This window comes from Solenopsis invicta, chromosome 10 (assembly GCF_016802725.1).
Source record: "Solenopsis invicta isolate M01_SB chromosome 10, UNIL_Sinv_3.0, whole genome shotgun sequence".
NCBI classification, from domain to species: domain Eukaryota; kingdom Metazoa; phylum Arthropoda; class Insecta; order Hymenoptera; family Formicidae; genus Solenopsis; species Solenopsis invicta.
This window is the reverse complement of record NC_052673.1, coordinates 8,502,620-8,521,959: the sequence shown is the minus strand read 5'-3', so window position 1 is coordinate 8,521,959 and position 19,340 is coordinate 8,502,620. Positions and strand designations below refer to the sequence as shown.

General features: G+C 31.1%; 1 protein-coding gene across 1 annotated transcript; it reads right to left on the bottom strand.

The window, feature by feature from the left end:
• Positions 1 to 11,595: 11,595 nt before the first annotated feature.
• On the bottom strand, positions 11,596 to 18,845 carry LOC105197308 (delta-like protein A). Its single transcript, XM_011163608.3, has 7 exons — positions 18,662 to 18,845; positions 17,604 to 17,707; positions 16,428 to 16,584; positions 15,394 to 15,516; positions 14,774 to 14,904; positions 13,513 to 13,789; positions 11,596 to 12,285 (listed from the first exon to the last, which is right to left on the bottom strand). The coding sequence occupies exons 1-7, from the start codon at positions 18,802 to 18,804 to the stop codon at positions 11,955 to 11,957; spliced, it is 1,266 nt and encodes a 421-aa protein (XP_011161910.1). The 5' UTR covers positions 18,805 to 18,845; the 3' UTR covers positions 11,596 to 11,954.
• Positions 18,846 to 19,340: the final 495 nt, after the last annotated feature.

Here is a 19,340-nt window from a genome sequence, read left to right as displayed (position 1 = left end):
ATTGATTTCTATCCATTTTAAATATTTTGAATCAATTTCGTTTGCTGGGTATATTATTTTTGAATTCAAGTGAATTGAAATATAAAATGAGCTATTATTATATTGAATTCAAATGGATTCACGTCTCATTATATTATTTTTGAATTTATATGAATTGAAATATGAAATGAGGTGTTCATCATGTTGAATTCGAATGTATTCATATTATTTTTAGATTCTAATAGATTTGAAAAAACTGAATCATAAATTCGAAAATGTGTCGAAATAAATTCATTTGACATTTTCGAATTCGCGCTTGAGATTTTTCGAATCCACTTGAATCCAAAAATAATATGATTTCAACATGATGAATAGCTCATTTCGTAATTTAATTCATTTAAATCAAAGAATAATATAATGGGAATATAAATCCATTCAAATTTATAATAATAAATAGCTCATTTTTTAATTTATTATTTTTTATTTAGTATTTTAATTTATTTATTAAATTCAAAATAATATAATGGAAATATAAATCAATCCAATTTCAAAATGACGAATAGTATTCATCATTTTGAATTCGGTTTGATTTATATTTTTATTATTACATTTATTTTTTTTTAATACATTATTTTTGAATTTTAATGAATTGAAATATATAGTATACGAAATGAGCTATTCATTATGAATTTGGATGGATTCACGTCTTTCTTTTTAGATTTAGAACATTATTTTTACATTTGTATTTAAAATTTGTTTGAGTTTATTTAAATGAATCTAAAAATATTCAGAGTCTCTAAACGCAAATTCGGATAAATTAAAAATATGAATTGTAATGTTTAATTTATTTAAAAATTTATTCTCGTTTGGTAGGAAAGTTAGAATGCTAATTTCACACATTCGAGTTCTAGAATTCCTAACAAATAAAAAGTAGATATCAAATCTCCATAACTGTTGAAAAATTGCCATCGAAAGTTACAAAATCGTTAGGTCGAGGTCGAATAACTTCTTAATTACTGGTCGGATCGACCTAATAATTTCTCACGGCACTCTCGTTCGCGGAATATAGGTACTCTAATTGTAAAATACATCTGCGCCGCATTACGCGACTCATATATCACTCGCGTCAATTATTTTCACGTGCGTCACGCTGTATACGATACGACAACGCGACGTGAACGATATCGATCACAATGATATTTGCGTAAATCAAAGGTGGCACGTGGCGCGTGCCACCTAGCTGTCGATCCGCCTTTTATCAACGGTCTGCTAAAGGTGGAACCTGCTAATGGCCTCGAGTGCTCGAGTGCCTCGAGTGGCCAGCAGCATGAGGGGTCACAATAGCGCGACGAACAATAGCAAGGTCAGACGCGCCGCGCGAGATCGAGGTGAGTCGTTACGTTAATTCACGCTAGTGACCGTGGCAGAGAACTTATTGCTGTAGGTCGCGGTCATCGAAGATTAGCTCTTTCGTTCTCTGGCTCTCTTTCTCTTCTCTCTTACTCTCTTTGACACTAGAACAGCCGCGGGACATTTTCCGCTCACGGGTAATTCCCCCTTTGGCTCTCTAGTCTAGGATATGCAACCGCTATCTGTCGGCGTCTTGATTGACTCGTTCAGAGGCTTTGCCTGGAGATAGGGTAAGTCTAATAAATTGCGTTAACGCGGTAGGTGATCATGTTTAATTGAATTTTCCTGCGACGTCGGAGCCTATTCGACTCGTGTCGTTTGATCGGCGCGGTCGTATCGTCGTCTCTAACACCGCCGAAATGTTTGCCAACAAACTCAAATTGGATCTCTCACGACGAATGTTTAATGAATATTTGTATGCTGATTTTGAAGATGCATTATTGATAAACATATTTTGTTGATGAATATTTGTTTAAACTTAGCACACTACATTTTTAGTGATATCGCACAAATATTATAAAATCAGAAGAAAAAATAAAAATACTCTGAGACTGTGGTTTTTTAGAAAATTAAAAAGCAATGCTTTTAATTTTTTTATTGATATAATATTCAAATATCTTAAAATGTTACACATTTTTAAAGGTTTTCTAAAATAAGGTTGGCACTTAAAAAAAAAAATTGATATATTTTTAAACGAAAAGTAGATAACAGTTAAAATTCTTGCAATCGATACTTACATTTTTATATAAAGGAGAAGGTAGTATTATGAGCTGTGTTATGGTCGCTTGTCTTATCTCCGTTATTAGATGAATTCTAATTACTTATGGATCATTTGTTTAGTCTACCATTATGTAGTGAGGCTATATATGCCAATACACAATATTATTTGTTATTATACATTTTTTCTTTCAAGTGTTTTGAAACTTTTTCAAGGTATGTACATTTTAACATTTAATTACACATATTTTCTTATTATTTTTACTTGAGCGGATTATCGAATGTTTCCTCGTTAGTTAATTGTTTATTTGTCTGTACACATTTCAAGTTATGTAAAGTTAAACAATAACATAGGATTTTGCTAATGTAGGCTTTTATACGTATTTGAATCTCAATAAGTTTAATATAGCCTGTTTCTCAAAGTTTTTGTGTCAAAATAATTATCCGATACGTTAATTGTACTGCTAATTTATAGTTTACACTATTACAGATTTTCAGTACTGTTGTTTCTTATATACGGAAGGCTTATATGTACGTATATACATTCGCATAAATTCTGCAATATTTCTTCTTTATTTTGAATAAATATAATTTTATAATAAAATACTATTTCTTCTGAATTATTTAATAATTTAAAACTAATTTTTTTTAATTTATTCTTGGTGAGCCATATTGTCACTTCTGCTTTTCTTCGACTCATAATGTAATGTCGCAAAAATTGGTGTAAATAATATTTAACATAATAAATATCTCATAACTTTCAGTATCGAATCTATTAAAGAACAGTTTGATGAATATAATCGTTAAGTTTTCAATTTAAAATATCGATTATTAACAAAGTTATCATATAAAATGTAAATGAGTGGCCATAAAATCACCTTTTGCTCTGATATATGTAATATTGTGCGTCAACGAACGTGTAGAAGCTGCGAAATCTCTCACGCATGCGAGGTTAAATCGTTCCGATGAATTAAACAGAAAAGCAGCTTCGGCTTCAACCAGGATGCCTACGATTAAGTCTTGCGATACTAATCTCAATTGATCGTTTGTCGATTTCTATTTTCCCGCGATCGCAATTGCGATCGCAATCGCAAGTACTAGTTTTGTGATGCAGTGGCGTCGGTCACTTATTCGTTCAAATTATTACTTGAGCACCTTATCATGTTTTTATACTTATATACATATAAAGACACGGTGTAATAACGAAATGCAAATTTGTTACGTTTTTGTTTTTGAGAAACTTGAACGTGTAAAAAAATTATATTTTATTTATCGCTAATGACTACTTTCGTACAATAAATCTCAGAAGACTTCCTTATCACTTCAATCAACTGTAACAGGATGTATCAGGCCTGATGAAAAACGTGCGATTTTTGTAAAATAGTCTGCATAGATTAAACAGGTTTTATTAATAATAATGATTATAAATCGAGTGCGTTATGCAATTTTGCAATTTAAAATATATTGAAAAAATACATTATGCCCTTTAAAACCTATAATTTTTTATATGTTTTTTCAACTCTTTGAATCTATCGTTTAATGCAGGTCTTGTTGATTTTTATGCAACTCGCTCGATCGTAAATACAGAAATAACTTTTTAATGTTTGCGATAACAAAGTACATTTTACTGCGTAAAATATGATCGTATTATGAATATTTACTTTTCCATTTTTAGCTTTTATCACAGAAACGTTAAACTTTTACAGAAAACAAAAGGTTTTTTTGCAGAAAAAAACGAGATTACTCCATTTAAGCTTGCGCTCTCTCTTTCTCGACGTTTTTTTTTTTTAAATTTGATTTGAAATATTTACGCTAGAAAAAGTAAGAAAAAGGAAAACAGACGTTAATTCTCCGTCTGTTCTACGCGAGTCTGAAGCATCCGACATAAAATAGCAATTTGTTTTTTTTTATTTACGTTCAAAGTTTATTTTTAAAAAATATTTATTAAATAATCCTCATAAAAATACTTATAAAATCGTCAACTGCAATGTTGTCAGATATTCCATGAATTTTTTTAGATTTTTTTAATACTCTAAGGTAGGAAAAGTAATGTTTGACGTGACAAATTTATATGTACAGACTATAAGTGCCAAAAAAGCATATACAGGTGGAAGATTAATAATTCTCCAAATCAAAAAAAGCTAAGAATAGAATAAAAAACTTTTAAGTGATTATTTTACTGATAATTATTGCAACCAATATTGTAACTGATGTAACGAATATATCAAGTTAAAAAGCAGGTTATAACAGTAGCTGTAACTCATTTATTATTTCGTCATTACTTATACGCATATCAAGCGAAATCGATTTTGAGTTACTTATCTAAATCTAACAATTCGATATCTCCGACTGATTATTATCGGCATGCCATAATTCTGTTTACGCGGTTGACCTCCCACAGATGATATGTGGGTTATGCGCTGTTGCAATCGGATACTTGTCTCAATTTTCACGCATGAAACCGACTACAAGTTCGGTGCCGTAAATGCTAACTTGCATATTGCGCGCAATTTTTCGGGTCTCTGCGCAGCAGCCGTGAAACTTTTGAAACGTCCTACGTGAATAACTTGTTACATTCATTCAAGCCCACCATTGATTAATAAAAACAAACAAATTAATTAATTAACGCCAAAGTAAAAGACAAATATAAATGTAAATGCAATAGAAACAAATAAATAAAAATATATTTCACATCTCATCTAAATTTATAAAATTGATATGAATTCTTCTAGTTTTTATTATAATTTTTTACTTACCCATTATAAATTTTAAAATTGAGATTATTATTTCGTAAACTAGGAACTTGAAAAAAAAAATACTTGAAAAATTTCTCTTACTTTTTAGAATTACTTTTGCACGATGGTCCACCTGACATTAGTACCATCGGTGCAAACCGTTACAACATTATCGTTCTATTGCTAATGCGTGATATATAGACGTGATATCAACTGCATCCGCGCGGAATCTGGTGAAGGGTGCACTTAAGAAACAGAAGCGACCGAGTTCGTTAATCATTGCAACGCTTAGTTGCGAGCAACTAACACGTACACGTATACGAATGCAAGCGTGAGAGGCAAGTCCCGTCGGAACTTTCCGATATATCGTAACGAAAGATTTTGCTGCGAGTAGCACAGGTCGTTCAGTTTGGAAATTCTCTCGTTCCTTTCTTTTTAAATCATATATTAATGAGATACGGATATAACAAATTTTTTTATATTTTTATTTGAAAGACCGTTCAAATAGAATTGTAGAGTTCAGGAATATGAATTACCTTTTTAAAAACGCTAGGTCAATTAATTTTAACGATTTTAAGAAGTTAACGTGACTTTTTTGTTCAAATTGCAAATGTAATATAACAAATAATTTGTAATATAATATATTCTGATTTTATAATTTTTTTTATGTTTAATTTTTCATTGACTGTACTAAATCCGCTATTTTGAATTCGTCAATTTTAAGTTTATTTTCAGTATTAAGAAAAAAGACTTCTATAGTTAAAAATTTTTGCAAAAACTCGAATATTTTAAGACCATTTCGTAATCAGTGACCTAAAAAATGTTACGTTTAAAGAAATATAGGTGAAAGCTAATTGGTAAATCGTCAGTAATTTATAGCTTCTTCGCAATACACTCGCAACAGAGGAATTTAACTATGAATATTTCATTAATTATATCAATACCAAAAATTCCTTTTATAAGTTGAAAATCTGAACACACACACTTGATTTTGAAATATTCCGACATATTACACGTCGCAGTTGTAATGTGACAAATTACCTGAAAATAGTCTCTTTGTATAATTGCAAATTTCTCAAAATTGCGATGAGATGAAAGAATTTGGAAACAGGATTATGCGTCTAAGAAACTACAAAAGATAACTAGTTCCGTTATGATATTATTATTATTATGGTTATTATTATTATTTTTAACTGTGTAATTTTTCCAATCCTTTTCTGTATGCATAAAATATTTATAGTAATCTAATCTAATTAATTTAATTAATGATTATAAAATGGAAAATGTTTCTCTTGTCCTTTTCGTTTCCGTGGTCCGGAAATATTGTGCAAATATTTCTCTGCGCCGGATGTTGATCGGAATTTCGAGCGTGTACTCTGGAACGGCGGAGAACAGGAAAAGCGAGATTGCTTAAGCGGAAGGGGGGCTTTCACGATAGCTGTTTCCCTTTCGCCCTTCGCCGTTCTCGTATTGGCGATCAAAAAAAAAATTCCAGATCCGCAATTGCACCAATCTGACGCCGTTGATCGTGCTTTCCGAGCGATTGTCGTAATGAAAATCGACCCGAGTATTGTAGCAAAGCGGCTAAGTCGGATTTTCCTTTTAACTCTGCACTGTATTGCGGTATGTGTGGTATGCAGCGAATATCGAAGTTTTATCGGATTTTTGCGGAAAATATGAAAATAATAAAACAATGAAAAAAAAAAAAATAATAAAAAATATTGAAAGTAATTTATTCATTCATTAATTTTTAATTTTTAAGTCATTGAATTTACAGATAGGAAAATAAGATGGATTTGTGTCAATATTGATGAGCGCTATTTAATATGCAATTGATTTGTTAATTTCTCTTCTCGTTTCTGCTTGTATTACTTTATAGAAAATAATAATAAATTGCAATAATAATAAATTGCTGATTAAGATACATTTTATCTGTTAACTATTATAAACACAAAGCTAAAAGTCTCAAAAAAATAAGGTAATTTGAAACATCTACGTTATCTGTTTGGAATAAAATAATAAAATTATAAATATTAAATATAAAAAGCGAATATGAAGTATAAAGAGGAATCACGTAATATATTTTATTCGTTAAGTTTTGTATATTTGTAAAACTAATTATTATTACAATATTTAAACCTGTGAAATTTCAAAGACTTAGAACTCTTCAGACGTTTTTGAGCGCATCAGTTTGCGGATGCGTCTTGAAGATATTGCTCTGAGTGATGGTAAATATACATGCTCTTATACGAGTATATTGCTTTCTGATGTAATACCAATCTTATTACAGGCGCACATACGGTAGAATCTGGGTCGTTTCGCTCTAGAAGCAGCCGGCCGATCGCGTCATCGATTTACTCGATGCACTCTTGTATCTTTCAATCTTGTTCCCACGTATAACTAACGACTTAAGGGTAGCTTAATACACGTTAATCTCGGAAAATCTCAGAATCTACCATATTGATATAAGTTTAATAAAACAAAGAAATTAGAAATATCATTTTTAACTCTTTTTTTTTTAAATAAGTTAAAAGTGATATTTCTAACTTCATTGTTTATTTATTATTCATTTGAGATAATAACATACATATGACAACTGGAAATGCATTTCAATCTTGATTAAATTACTTGTACGTACATAACAGGGATTAATTATTTATAAAAGACAGAATAAGTAGCTTTGGAACTAAAAGTGCGGCTTTCACATTCTCGATGGCGTTTATTTTTCGATGATTTCGCGATTATCAAGAACAGAAAATCAAGAAACTTTTTAGGCGCGGCATTCTCAAGCACGTTATATTACGAGGATAATGGTTACGTATTATTTTACTATATTTCCCGGCTACCTCGTTATATTGTCTGCCAGCACGCGCACAAATTTAACTGCGTGACGAATATTGCGAATGAACATTAACTCTATGTATTTCAAGATAGTTAATCCTTTATTACGCACGTGCCAGTTATGACGCAACAGCATTTATAATTGGTAACGAGTATCAGGGAAGTATTTCTGGCAGTGATATATTTATATTGCAATCATTATTCATATATGTGTTTCTAAATTAGAATGTATGATTATAAAAGAAATACAATTTTATAATTAATGGAATGAAGAAAATTTGTATTACGCACACATGTCTTGTGACGTTATATTTGACTTAACGCCATATATTTTGTATCAGTAAGGGAAAAACTGGTACTATCATTTTTACATTTTTATATTTTCATATTTTTGTCGTTATTAAGTATAGCTTTTCACATTTTTTCCTCGTTCCCTATTTTTTTTCTCATTAAAATATGAAAACGATAAAACTAGTTTTTTCCACATTAATATAAATTTAGAATAAAATAAATTTTTCCATCTTGGAAAGAATTTAAAAAAACTTTTATTTGAAACATATATTTATGTACTTGAACTTTATTATCATATAACAATTTACAAATAATGAATGCTTTATTAGCTTACCGAAATAAAAAATTTATGATAGAAGGGGCGTTCTGTTATATAAGTTATTATGTTACCCATTTAAATTCTTTATATTTATTTCTCAGCTTGCGAGAGCAATTGCTGATACGTTGATGTAAACGATGTCCATGACTTCAACAAAGCATGCCGCAAAACAGCGTTAGGGCGTTTAACGTCGACGTTTTTTCATTCGGTAGCGACTTTTATGATACCTGTACGTGAGTTAAGGTGGTAATAAAGCGGCCGCATTCATTCAGCGTCAGACTTTTACAAAGCGACGAGAGCCTCGCGTGCTAATTATTTCTGTTGTCACAGATCGTTGTCCCGTTATGTTAAGCGTCGCGATTAAATCATTTTTTGTAAAATACGATCGTTTTCCAATTTTACCCGTAAGATGGATAAGTTTGGGCAAGTAGTTTATCCAGTCGCTTATTGTTGTTCTACGCATATTATTATTTCTCTACTAATTAATTCTAAATTAGTGAAACTATAAAGAAAATAATTCCCCAAGTGTGCACACTTCATTAGGCGATGCGTTTTACAAGTAACGTTAAAAAAAAGCGGTTACAATCTGTTTAATTAGAAGGCGCTCAAGGAACAGACCACAGATTATCTAAAAACAACCGTTGACTTAAATTGCTTCAAGTTTTTATCTCTAAGTATTGTCAAGGTGCAAAACAAAAATTAATAATAACATCATATTTACGACATAAAATGTCGTTATCACGAAACATTATAGTCAGATACGAAATTACAGCGACACGTTGCTCGGCAATATTGGGTGCGAACCGCTTGTAAAACATGACCGCGATAAAAAGGAGTTCAGGATTTAACGTCTTACAAAATTGAAGAAAAAAATAATAATAACGACGAAATTGATCTGATAGTCAATATTTAGAAAAATTTAATATTTAAAAAGTTTACATTATTTTGATATGTTAAAGTTAAATAATTTTTTTAGTAATTTGGTATGAGCGAGTGATAAGTAAGAATGTGGATTTGATGGAAAAATGCGCCGAACCACATTCCGCGAGTATAACTAGAGAATGAAAATAGCAACACGCTGTTGCATTTTAAGTATGTGTGTAAGGCAACGGTGTAGAAAGTTACTTTATCGATATTGGTTCTATCGCTGAAATGTGCAACAAAAGATGCGGAATCGGTAGGTCTAATCTCGATACCCGGAGGCTAATCGATCGATCATAAAGGAGAGTGGATCGAATCATTCTTCGTGGTAACTTCAATATACGGGGTGTTCTATAAACTCTTGTCTTTACTATCAAATTTTTGAGAATTGAATTTTTACTTAATAACGACGTTTTTCATTAATCTTTCGTATCCTTATTGAATCGATTACTTCTAAATTATAAGCTTTCCCTTTAAGATAGCTTCTTCTTTAAAAAAGAAATTAAAGGTGAAAGTACGTAACTAGTAAATATTAAAAAAGTTTAATTTTAAATGAAGTTTACTGTGTGTGTGAAAGAAAAAGTTTATAATTTCAAGAAAATTAATTATATTTAATTTATTTAGAAGTATTTATCCCAACAAACAAGATGACGCCAAATAGTGTTTTAAAGATGCCTTAATGATGTCTCCAACGTCAATAAGTTGCCAATAAAACTCCTTATAATGTCATCTTATTTGCTGCAATAATTACTCTAACAATACATTATAGTGCACGAATATTTTAAAATATTCTAGAATATTTGTATTATGGTGTTTAATTTATATACAAGCATTTAATTATAAAAATATTTAGAAAGTTAGTAGCTTTCGAGAAATAATCATTTTTTTTACATTGTATCGAAAAGAAGTTGCGATTTCAAATTGTTCGAAAAATTTATAGACGAAATGTTGATTTGCGAAGTCACCCTGTGCATGAGTATGAGACCTGCAATCACCAATCAAACGTATGATATATGTAAACTTTATAATCTGCGCTCGTTGTCTGTCAAGTTATCTTATAAATAAATGCTTATTAAATCTCACAGAAAAATGCAAGAGTGAAAAGGAAATAGAAACTCTCGTGAAATCCGATAACCTTTACTCGTTAAATAACGTTAACATCTCTGTTTAAAAAGTCTGATAGAATTAAATAAGAAACAAATTTATAGTCCTATCGTGTTTTTGCGTAAATATCAGATTGGTTATTACTTTTTATGTTATTTAGTATATAATTAAATGATTAAATCATGTTTTCAGTATTCACATTAATTTTAGAGATTTTGTTTTTTACATACAATTATTTTTATATTTCTTATATATATTTATAGCAAATCGTAATTTTTTAATTGAATTAATTCGACAAGTTGTGTCGAAAAATACGTTTATATTAATTTATATATTTTATTATTTAAATAAGATATTCATAAAAAAACAGTAAAAATAAATTATTCCTTTATTGTAGCCTGTGAGTAATAGTGAGTTTGATTAAAACGATAATTTTATTATAAAATTGATAAAACGTCAGTAAAGTTTGAATCTATTTCTAGCACTTTCTATCGATTTTTTATACAGGAATGTTAACAATTAATTATTATATTTAAAATTTCAGCTCTGAACTACTAGTTTGCTTAATTTTATGTAAATATTATAACATGAAATTGAGAAAATTACATTGCAAAGATAGAAAACGAATGATGGATGGTAGATATTATTTTCTGAATGCAGAAGCAAATACATCGCACTTCGATATTCGGTTTCTCACGTATTCCACGAACGTCCTTTTATCCGGCGAAATGGAGGGAGAAATGCAGTCGACGTTGGATTACGTAAGCGATGCATGTAACTCTCCTGGCTGTGCGCTCGATTATGTGGGAAGCCGATCGCAGCGGCATATCTGTAAAACGGCACATGCACACGCACAATCGAGGGATCGAATCGAACGTGTGATCACTGAAGCGTAACTTCGAGAGCGGTTTATGTTACCCAGGCGCGGACTCGTGTGTCTCTCTCTTTTTTCTCTCTTTCTCTCTTTCTCTCTCTCTTCTTCTCAATCGTAGGATACACTTCAGGTATCTTGCGTCTTACATCCTACTTACGTCTACTGGACGTAGCAATAATTGGTTCCAGAGATAGTCGGACAGCTTTCTCGAAAATCCTTGTTTCGCCAATCTAGATCGTGTTCCAGGATCTCGCCTACACAATGGCGAAGAAATTCAATAGATAGAATAAACGTTCTTCAATTCATGGGTTACAAGTTTTTATTTTAGAAGATTGATAAATAATTCTCAGAAAGAAAATAATTATAAAATATATTTCCGCCGTTTCATTTGATATTTTATTAATAATAAGAGTAAAAAGTAATAAAAGAAAAGACAGTAAAAAAAAGCTGAAAGAGCTAAAATTCTCGTTTCTATTCCAATAGATATCTTCAATCACAAATAATCATATAGATGTGCATACGTATTTCATAATTATAAATTAACCGTTGAATTGATCAAGTATATTAAATTTAACAAGTTAATATGATAAAATAACAATTTCTTTTAACACAATATACATTTTTTAAATATATTTATGTTATGAGAACAGGAATCGGATTACTTTTTCGGAGTAATCTTGCTTGAGCACGGCTTTAAATAAATAAAGAAATAAATAAGTAAGAAAATAAATAAATAAATTAACGTTCATGCGATTATTCAATTTTATGTCTCGTTTTCGTCGTCTCTTTCAGTCGTTGCCGCTTCCGTTGGCCATTTTCCCGCAGTGGCGGCTGGATTCGATACAGTGGTACTGGTCGGTGGATCCGTGATCACGATGGGTCCGAGAGGTTCCGCGGTCTGTTCTTCATTAGGAGGTTTTTCTCCGCGCTTATCCTCGTTCGAGGTTTCCTCGATACTCGGTTTGTCCGCAAGACCTTGAACGTCTTGCGATAATTCCATAGTAGTGACGGACATCGGTGGTATCAATTCCATGGATGGTATCATAGTTTTTATCTGGCATTGTCGACCCATGTAGCCCAAGGGACAGATGCATCTGCGAAAAATGCACACAGACGATATTTTCTAATATTAAAAATATATATATTATAAACGTAGCCATAACAATGTGAATTGTAACACAAATTTTATGTAATTATAAATATAATACTTATAATATTTAATTCAAATTAAATATTACAAGCAATCAAATAATTAATTTGTTTAATTTCAACAAATTTTATTTAGAAATCTAAAAAGAATAATAAAGTATTACATCTTCTATTATTATTTCTTTTTATAAAGAAAAATATGTGTAATTAATTTGCACTATAATAAATATAAATATAGCTTTAAAAAATTGCTTTTCTTAAATTGCTGAAAAACCAGAAAATTGTTATTTTTAATGTGACATGTTACATAATTTTAATGTTCATATTAATATGATCCAGGAAGTTATTTAATCTTATTTTTGTATTATTTTTCTTTCTATTTTTTCTCTGTCTCACGAACCAAAATGTTGAGTTACGAACTCAAAAATAAGTGTAGTGAAGGGTTAAAAAATCATATACCGTAAAATAGGATGACTTTGGTACTGGCGAGGTCACCCATGGTATAACAACACTTTTCAATTTAATTTTATAGCGTACTCATATTTACTGCTGTCACAAAAAACCAATCTAAAGTTAATAAATCACGTTATTCCGTGACAGCAGTAAATATTAGCGCGCTATAAAAGTTTCAAACTTTAAAAAGCGCTATCTCGAAGTCACTTCTTTTACGCGGTATTTTAATAACATTGTATTATACTTATCCATAACGTATTTCTTGTAATTCTTTGATGGTAATTGTATTGCTTAACGTTTTTGACAGCACAAAAGACATCATAAGGATATATCTTTGACGTTGTTACATTTTTCAGATTTTTGTACCGTCTGCGATATAATGTATTAATTATATTTAACTTCCATTAAATGTACGCAATCATTTTCTTTAGGAAGAAAGCAAATGTTTTACAAACCCACATGAAGTTTTGCAATGAATTTTTCTATCCTTGGGGAAAAAAACCCAAAAAATTCGCGGAAAAAAACCAGTTTTTTTTTAAGCCTTTAAAACTATAAATATAATATAATAAAAATAAATACATATAGTTATAATGTAATAAAAGATTACTATTAATTATAATTAATAAAGTGACGCAATATCACTTTGAACATAAGTCTACAGATTGCAATTACTATTCATATCGTTTTACAAACTGCAATAGAAATTTGTTCTATCTCACCTGTAATCGCCATCCTCATGAGTCATGCTGATGCAAGTAGCGTTATTTCGACAAGTATTAGGATGCTCATCGCAGTAAGTGAGCTTTTCGTTACACAGATCACCGGCCCAGCCAGGTTCGCATCGACATTCCCATGGTCGTTTACACGATCCATGCACACATCCTGGATATGGTACGCATTCAGTGCAATTGGGTCCCGTCCAACCGACGCGGCATCTACATGTGCCTGGCCGTCTGCAACCGCCGTGTTCCCGGCTGCATCCTTGCGCGCAGATCGCTGTAAATGTGGCGTTTTAGCTATATTATTATATTATTACAAACACATAAATTTTTTAAATAAATTTTTCTACCCTTAAAAAAATTTTTTTAAATCAGCGAAAAAATGGAGAAAACCGATTTTTTTTAACCTTTAAAACTATAAATATAATTAAAATAAAAGAAGAGAGGATATTTATAATATAGTTAAAAGATACACATATTATAATATTATAGTGTATAACGTTATTATTCTTGATATTAATGCTTGAACCTAATACTAATAATATTAAATTAATGGGAAAGTGTGTTTAAATAATTCAACCACGTTAAAATGGAAATAATTTTTAGTGTGATTGTCTTTTATATTTACTAATTAAAATCTAATTTTTAAAAATTACGTGAAGAAATAGTGTGTTTTAAAGATCAGAAAGACTTATTGATATACATATAATTATACAATAGAAAACTAATAACTTTATTTATAATTACATTATACAACTATTTTAAGCCTTAGCTTACAATTAGTTGTAAAATTTCTAGATTAGAAAGTTTTCTTAAGAAAAATTCTTCAATTATTTTAATGTGTATATATGTATACTAGATTTTGTTTAAAAAAAAATATTGTTTTTCAATTTTTAAAAAACGCAACCCTAAGAAAGTAAATGCAACACTTATTTGTCCATCTTTCCGAGAGATTTTGAAAAGAAAAAACAACATTTCTAGCGGTCCGAAGAGAAGATTGTTCATCAGCAAACATACGTGACTTAAGACAGTATTTTTTTTAGGACAAGTCTTGCGCGTCACAATGTATATATTTTTTTGTACGTTGCCAAAGTCGGTCAGCAAAGGATCTTGTGTATGTACATGTTGGAAAAGATTCCGGCTCTCTCTTTAGCTCTCTATTCGAATAGAAGAAAAAAATAGGATGATTCTCGTTGATAGTCACGTTTCCGTTTATTCTGGGAAGAGTTTCTCTTCTATTTACTCTCGAGAATAAACTCACGTGTTTGACAAAGTAGTCCGGTCCAACCCGGATCACATCGACACTCGAGGGGCCCTTGACAGGTCCCGTGGGCGCAACCCGGCAGAACCGCGCATTGTTTGCACTTAGGGCCTTGCCAACCTAAACGACATCTGAAAGTAAGAATGCATCAGGCTCTGAGTTCTCTCTTTTCGGCACATCTGTGAATCCCGAAGAGATTCTAAAATTTATGTTACTTTTTATTGCAGCCAATATTTTTCAGTTATGTCTTCAGTATGTCTCGCGTTACTATTCTACATCTTTATATTTATAAAATGCTCTTTCAATATTTCTTTCAATACTCTAAATAATTCAGTTCCTTTATTATTCTACAATAATATATCTATCATTTTATAACAGTACATTCTGTAATACTGTAACAGAATATGTGCCATTAAAAAAAATATCATATGTTTTGTAATTGGGCAATGATGGGTAACATATATATATATATAAAAGAGAGCAAATAAGTTTACAAAATTTGTTTTTGATACGTTTCCCTTTAGTGTTCACAGTATGTAAAATCAATCTGGCTGAAAATCCTTGTAAAAGTATAGAGCAGGCACGTGATACGCGTAAGAAGGCATTGCAAGATTAATCACCTGCATTCGCCGGGTTTCTCGCAGTAACCCTGACTGGAGAGGCAATCGGGCGCGCAAATGGGCTCGGTGCAGAACATGCCTTTCCAACCTGGATCGCAGGAGCACTCGAAGCTCACGTTACACCTGAAAGTGAAAATCCCAACGTCAAGTCTCTGTCCGTCTATCGAATGAGATCGATCGATGATCGAGGGAGACTGCTCCAAGCAAGGAAGCGTTTCGTGTTACACGGAAATTAGGCTCGTTCGCTCACCCAAGGTGAAAGCAAAGCCGATATGGGCTGTTGTTATTCAAGCGGCGTTCAATTTATATCGTACGTGCGCGGCATGATAAATTGTGCCGTATTATAGCCGCGTGGGTGCTACATCGTTATCTAGTATAATTGTTATGGATTTATCGAACGTAAGAGAGATCGATGATGGCTTAGTGGAGGGTTTAATCTTCTCTAACGCGAATATAAATAATGTTCGATCTTTGCGCTCGACTTATACAGAAAAGAAATGTACCTGAAATCTGAAAATATACTTTTCGAATAAAAATAATTAAATTAATGATAAAAATAATAAATCTCATTTAATTTGAAAAGACTTTATAAAAGTAAACAGCTGAAAAATAGAACAAAGTAAGAACTTTAATGATATACCAATGACATAAATTAACGATCCATTATTTACGCTAAAAGACACAAAGAGTCATAAAGTAATTAAAATAATTAAATTGCGTTACGTACTAAATTAAATTTCGCTTTTATAAATTTGCTTAACGTGTATTTAACGTAATCAACTTAATTTATAGTAATAATTAAATAAAAATATAATTTAATCATGAAATTAATATCTAATTGATATAATATAATCATATAATATATCTAATTGATTTGATTTTGCACAATAAAAGGAAATATGTATACTTTTCGTTAAACGTAGTCCAAATTTTTTGTAAGAATTTTTATAAAAACGTTTTACTTTGATAAAAAAAAATTTAATTACACTTTAAAGTGCATTTCATCGTGTCTGAAATTAAATGAATGATTATACCTTCCATGCTGACATCCCGGTAAAGCCACGCATTTATCGCACAGATCGCCGTAGAAACCTAATTTGCAACGACATTCTCCTGGTCGCCGACAGTAGCCTTGAAGAGGATCACAACCTTTGCGGCAGATCGGTACGTCACAAAGATCTCCGGTCCATCCTAAATAATATTTTATCATCACGTTGCAGTAGAATGTAATGTAAATTTTAATCGTTTTTTATTCTCTACATAACTCATTTATTTAAAGGCACATTTTGCTATTAATTTTTTATATTAGGGTAAAGCCGCCTATTATGGGATAGGTTCCTAACATGAGGTAGCGATATTTCTGCTACATTAATAAACGCGTGTAGTTAATACCACCATAAACTTATTATTTTTGGGGTTAAATCTCTTTTGCAGAAAATTCATTATTAGATTATGCGTTCAGTGGTTAAAAAAAAATTTGAAATTGGATGTAGTCAAGATGAGTCTTCAAACCTTGTTTATTATAAAACAAACAAATATTTGTTAATAAATTCTGCATGCAGTGATAGAGTAAAATCGTATTAATAGAAAAATACGGGATGTCATGATTTGTTTAATTATAAACATTAGATTTGGTGATCGTGAAATCGCAAAGCGTGGATCTCGTAATATGAGACACTCAAAAATCTTCATTTATTATTGCATATTCTGACTCTGAGAGCTTTCCAAAATGCTATAATAAAGTTTTTCATTAAGGACTTTCGAATTATGAAGCTAGAAAGTTATGGCTTTTAGCATTAGCCCTGAGACTTTAAAATATCTCGAAGAGAATAGATATTGGAGAAAAATAGTCAACTATATAGATTTTAAGTCTGAAGCCTAATTTGAACTTAGTAAGGTCCAAGTCGATAAGATCTATCTCATGTAAAAACACCTTTGTGTCTCATATTAGAACCCTTTTTTGAATTGGCAATTTTAATAAAAAATTTCATGTATGACAAAGTATAACTATTATCGGTTGCTAACTTTTGGCGATAAAACTTGAATATATTTACTATAATTTGAATATAAAAATACGAGTTAATAATGTAAATTTAATAAATTTAATCCTTTAAATAGAGGTATCTCGTAATAGATTTTACCTTATTATAAATTGATTAAATTTTCTTTAATTCAGAGTTTAATTCGATTTAATGAATTGTTTATTGTACCTGGCAAACATTTCACTTCACCAGCCTCGTCGCAAATGTAATGCGAATTCGGGTGTTGGGATGCTGGTATTTCACACGCCTGCTTCTTCCATTTTGGAACATATCTAAATGATTAAACTTAATAAAGTGCTAATAAACTAGAGCTTATAAATTAGTAACAAGGTCTCATATTCTCGCCAATCTGAGGAAACAGTGACACAAATACCTATCTATCGATATGCAAATGTTGTGAAATGTCATTGCGAATGTTTCTTTGCAGATTCTTTGCGTTTAAATAAATCAGACGATCGCTTATTAATAATTCTAGACGTACATTTTCTCGTATAAAAAAAAAGTTTAATCATTACCGTGCCAAGGAAAACAACGTTCAAGAATGGTTCAGGAATGTATAAAGTGATCAACGCACAGAATTACCGCCTACTTGCGTGGGGGTAATCTGGCTTAAAAATCACTCATAATTGATGCGTTCTTGAAGATTCATATCTGTCGATTAGTAATTAGAATGGCATTGACACGGTTAGGATTTATTAAAGTCCAGTGTGCTATTCTAATGTTAAGCCGTGATTATGATTATTTATATTTTTTCAAACTAATCGATCATAGTTGGCTAAGTGGCTCATTGAAAAAATGAAAATGAATTAATTCTTGTTATTGAAACGAGATAATTATCGGTATTCTTTTGACATTGAGAAAATTTTTGATATTATCTATAATGTTATCAAAATTTCCATGATTTGTAGATTATAAAAATTGTAATATCTATAATAATTATATAATCTTGTAATAAATATTCTATAACAGATGCAATTTTATAATAAATGTCAGGACTTAGAAAGTTTTTTTTTCGAGCTTACTTTTATAAAAAATACAATTTTACAATATATAAATAACATAATTTATAATATGGATGCATTAATTTTTTTCATTACGAAATAAATTAATAAAAATAAAAATTAATATAGAATTGAAAACGTAATCAATGTACATACGTAAAAAAGTATTTGAGATTACTCACTGTCTTTGAGTGTCTATTAGTTTACGATCGTGATTTATGATACCTGGGCCCGGCGGCGAATCCGACGGGCAGCACGGATGCCCCTAATACCGTAGCAATCCTGATTAATCCATTGTTCGCGTCTGATTGCGCGAGTTGATGAGGAAAGTTGACCAGGAAGGTGGCGAAGAACAGTGGTATCATCATCTTGGCTTGACTTCCGAGTCAAGACTGGGAAGACGAAGACGTTCAAGGCGAAGCCTAGGATAACGGGACCTTGTTCGAGGTCACGACATACTTTTCACCACGCGCGTGTGCATGTGCGTAACGTACATTCGCCTGGTACAGCTCTTTTTCGTCGACTCATCGCGTATACGTCATTCGAGTTCAACGCACTTTGTAGACTAGGAGTGAGGCTGAAGAAAGTAGAAAGGGTCTTCTTCGAAAATAGGTTATTTCGAAAATCACAAAAGACTCCTCTAAGGTACTTCTCAGAGCTAATAGCTACAGAAATTCAATTCTTTCTCATCGACGAAGAACTCTTGAATCTTTGCGAGTGCTTTGATGAAATGATTTTAAATCACATTCGTTAAAAATCTAAGAAAAAAAAAAACACGTAATATATACACAAAATAAAGTATTTAACACGTCGAACGAAATTCCTGACAATGTACATAACGACGCTTTCTTCAGTAGAAGATAAGAGGTACTTTAGTTTCAATGGTAACTTCGGCAGTGCTTTG